The sequence below is a fragment of the Oratosquilla oratoria genome, chromosome 3 (assembly GCF_046742065.1).
Source record: "Oratosquilla oratoria isolate Oo_2021 chromosome 3, ASM4674206v1, whole genome shotgun sequence".
NCBI lineage: Eukaryota > Metazoa > Arthropoda > Malacostraca > Stomatopoda > Squillidae > Oratosquilla > Oratosquilla oratoria.
In genome coordinates, this window is record NC_134779.1 from 80658889 (window position 1) to 80661388 (window position 2500).

General features: G+C 43.6%; 2 protein-coding genes across 2 annotated transcripts in view; one reads left to right on the forward strand and one right to left on the reverse strand.

Moving 5' to 3' along the window:
- Positions 1-1361: 1361 nt before the first annotated feature.
- Positions 1362-2500, reverse strand: part of LOC143024159 (uncharacterized) — an 18392-nt gene continuing 17253 nt past the window's right edge. Inside the window, exon 2 of the mRNA XM_076182958.1 lies at positions 1362-2146. Coding sequence (XP_076039073.1) covers positions 1668-1994 — 327 coding nt within the window. The 5' untranslated portion in view covers positions 1995-2146 and the 3' untranslated portion in view covers positions 1362-1667. The remainder of the gene's footprint in view (positions 2147-2500) is intronic.
- The window catches only part of LOC143024158 (putative bifunctional dTTP/UTP pyrophosphatase/methyltransferase protein), a 149736-nt gene continuing 149191 nt past the window's right edge, over positions 1956-2500 (forward strand). Inside the window, exon 1 of the mRNA XM_076182955.1 lies at positions 1956-1978. The gene's annotated coding sequence lies outside the window, so the exon portion shown is untranslated. The remainder of the gene's footprint in view (positions 1979-2500) is intronic.

The window sequence follows — 2500 nt, forward strand, 5'->3', positions numbered from 1 at the left end:
ATAAATCTAATGCAGTTGTTATATATATATATATATATATATATATATATATATATATATATATATATGTGTGTGTGTGTGTGTGTGTGTGTGTGTGTGTGTGTGTGTGTGTGTGTGTGTGTGTGTGTTTTATAGAGAACAATTCAACCCAGTCGAGGAAAATAATTCATAATCTTAAGAGTTTATGAGATAACGCGAAGAATTTACGACAGGAGGTGCTTGGCGGTGGCCACATCCCTCCTCCTCCTCATCGTAAAGCCACGGGGGAGTCAGGGCAAGTGGTAGTCACGAGTAGTCGCACGGGATCGAACGAGGCAATACACTCAAGTATTGTGATTAAATAGGTCGCCTAATTAACTGGGTTGTTTAAACAAACCTCACTAGATTCTGGAGTACCTTTGTCTAAGCGCCTCAATCAATTCGTGATTATTCCTCGCCCACCTCCCATCCCCGCCGGTACACTCGGTATGCAAGAGCGACAAGATGGATCTTTATTCCTCAGCTACCGAAGAAATCCCACGGATATGAATAAAATCGCCTGAGGTTAAGCACGACTAGAGGAGAGAAGTGTCGCCCGCTAGAAAAGAGGTTAATCTCGAATCCCCCCCTCTCCCCCGACCCAACTTTTGAAACTGTGAAAAGCAAAAACCTACCCTGAGCCTTGTCGTTCGGTCCACAGTTACGGTGTACCCTTTCAACCCAGCGCAACATTTGATTATTTTCTATTCTGCCCGGAGACAGACGATTATATTCAATGTGTGTGTGGGGTAGAAGGGGGCAAGGGCCTCTTCATGGGTAACAAGCACGAAGATACAGCATCTTCCAGTTCCTTTTTACTGATTTCATGTTTGATGTGAGACATAGTTTGTTTCATTATCGTTATCAACATTCTTACTGTTACTGTCATCAATACTACTACTCTTGCTATTATCATTACCACAATTCTATTGTTTTTATTATTACTATCATTAATATTATCATTATTATAATTATTACTATTACCGTAGTTATTATCATCATTATCACTACCATTATCATTACTATCATTACGATTAATATTGATAGTATCCTCATCATCATTGTCGTTAGTATTATTTAATCAGTATTGTGGTCTTTGCCTCACGTTCCCCGTGAGCCTTTGTGGTAAAGGCTGCTAATCAACGACCCACAAATAATCACTTCCTCCTCTTTTCACGATGACGTTGTTGTCTAATGTTATAAACAGCAGTTATCACGGCGTGACGTCATAAGCCCCTTCCGTTCCTGTTGGCACTTTTCCTTTTACTCGGACTGCCGCTAGGTGATTTCATTGGCACCCAGATGGTAGTTCCCCTTAAATTTATTCATGGTAAGCGCCATGCGATGTTATGATGTGGTTGGTGGCAGAGATGGCCCTAAAGTCTGAATAAGGTTTTTACGGGCCGAGACCCTCCTCCATCCAGGAGTTAGATGATAACGAAATCGCCTGGCGGCAAATGGAGCAAAACGAGAAGTGCCATCCGATGCATGCGGTAACCCTGCATATCTGCGGAGCGCAGTGCCAAGCTGCTGTTTTCGGCGGTCCTCAGTCCGTGAGCTGGCACTGGTCGAAAAAGACCTGCATTCAGTGTCAAAGTCACGCTTACATTTCTCCACCCAGATCGAGTTGCAAACATGTGAATTCGGTTTTACAACCACGACTCAGGCCCATCGTCAGTTGCATCCACGATAAAAAGGGAAGAAACCAAGAGGTCACGCCTACCTTGCTTGTGGTTCGCGTCGGCGCCCATAGCCACGTCTCCGTTCCCCTCGGCGGTCGGGTCGTAAATGAGTGGCTCGAGCGAAGTAGGGGAGGACGGGGAGGCGAGGAGCGTGGTCTGCGTGTGCGAGGGGGGCAGGAGGGCCAGCTTGACGCACCTCCTCTCGTTCTCGGCCACCAGCACCGTCGAGTCGCCGTCGTCGTCGCACCCGGGCAGGACCTCCTCGTCTGCGTTCAAAGGTTTATGCTTGTTCATGGTGGTGATAGGAGGCGTGATGGTGGTCAGAGTTGAACCGGTGATGGTCACCAGGCAGGAAGATGGGCAGCAGTGTCGGTGGTGAAGTGGTGTGGTGTGTTAGCGGTGGTGGTGTTGGTGCAAACGAGTGCTACATCTAAGCCCTATGGTGGCTAAAAAAGAAGAAGAAATATATACAGTTATTTTGGTGCAAACATCTCAGCGTTAGCATTTGTCAGCTTTAATAAATACATACACGTACATATATTAGAAGCATTTTTGGGGGAGTGGAGCTTATTGCATGATAATGTGTTATTAAACACTATGTATGTATAATTGGGCAATACAATCCAATCCATATAATTCGATTTCCAGATTTGGAATTTACCTAATTACTGTATACTGTAAATACAAAAAAATCGGTAAACAAATAAAGATATACAAATGGATAAATTAACAATAAAATGAAAAAGAGAGGAGAAACAATATATATATATATATATATATATATACATATATATATATAC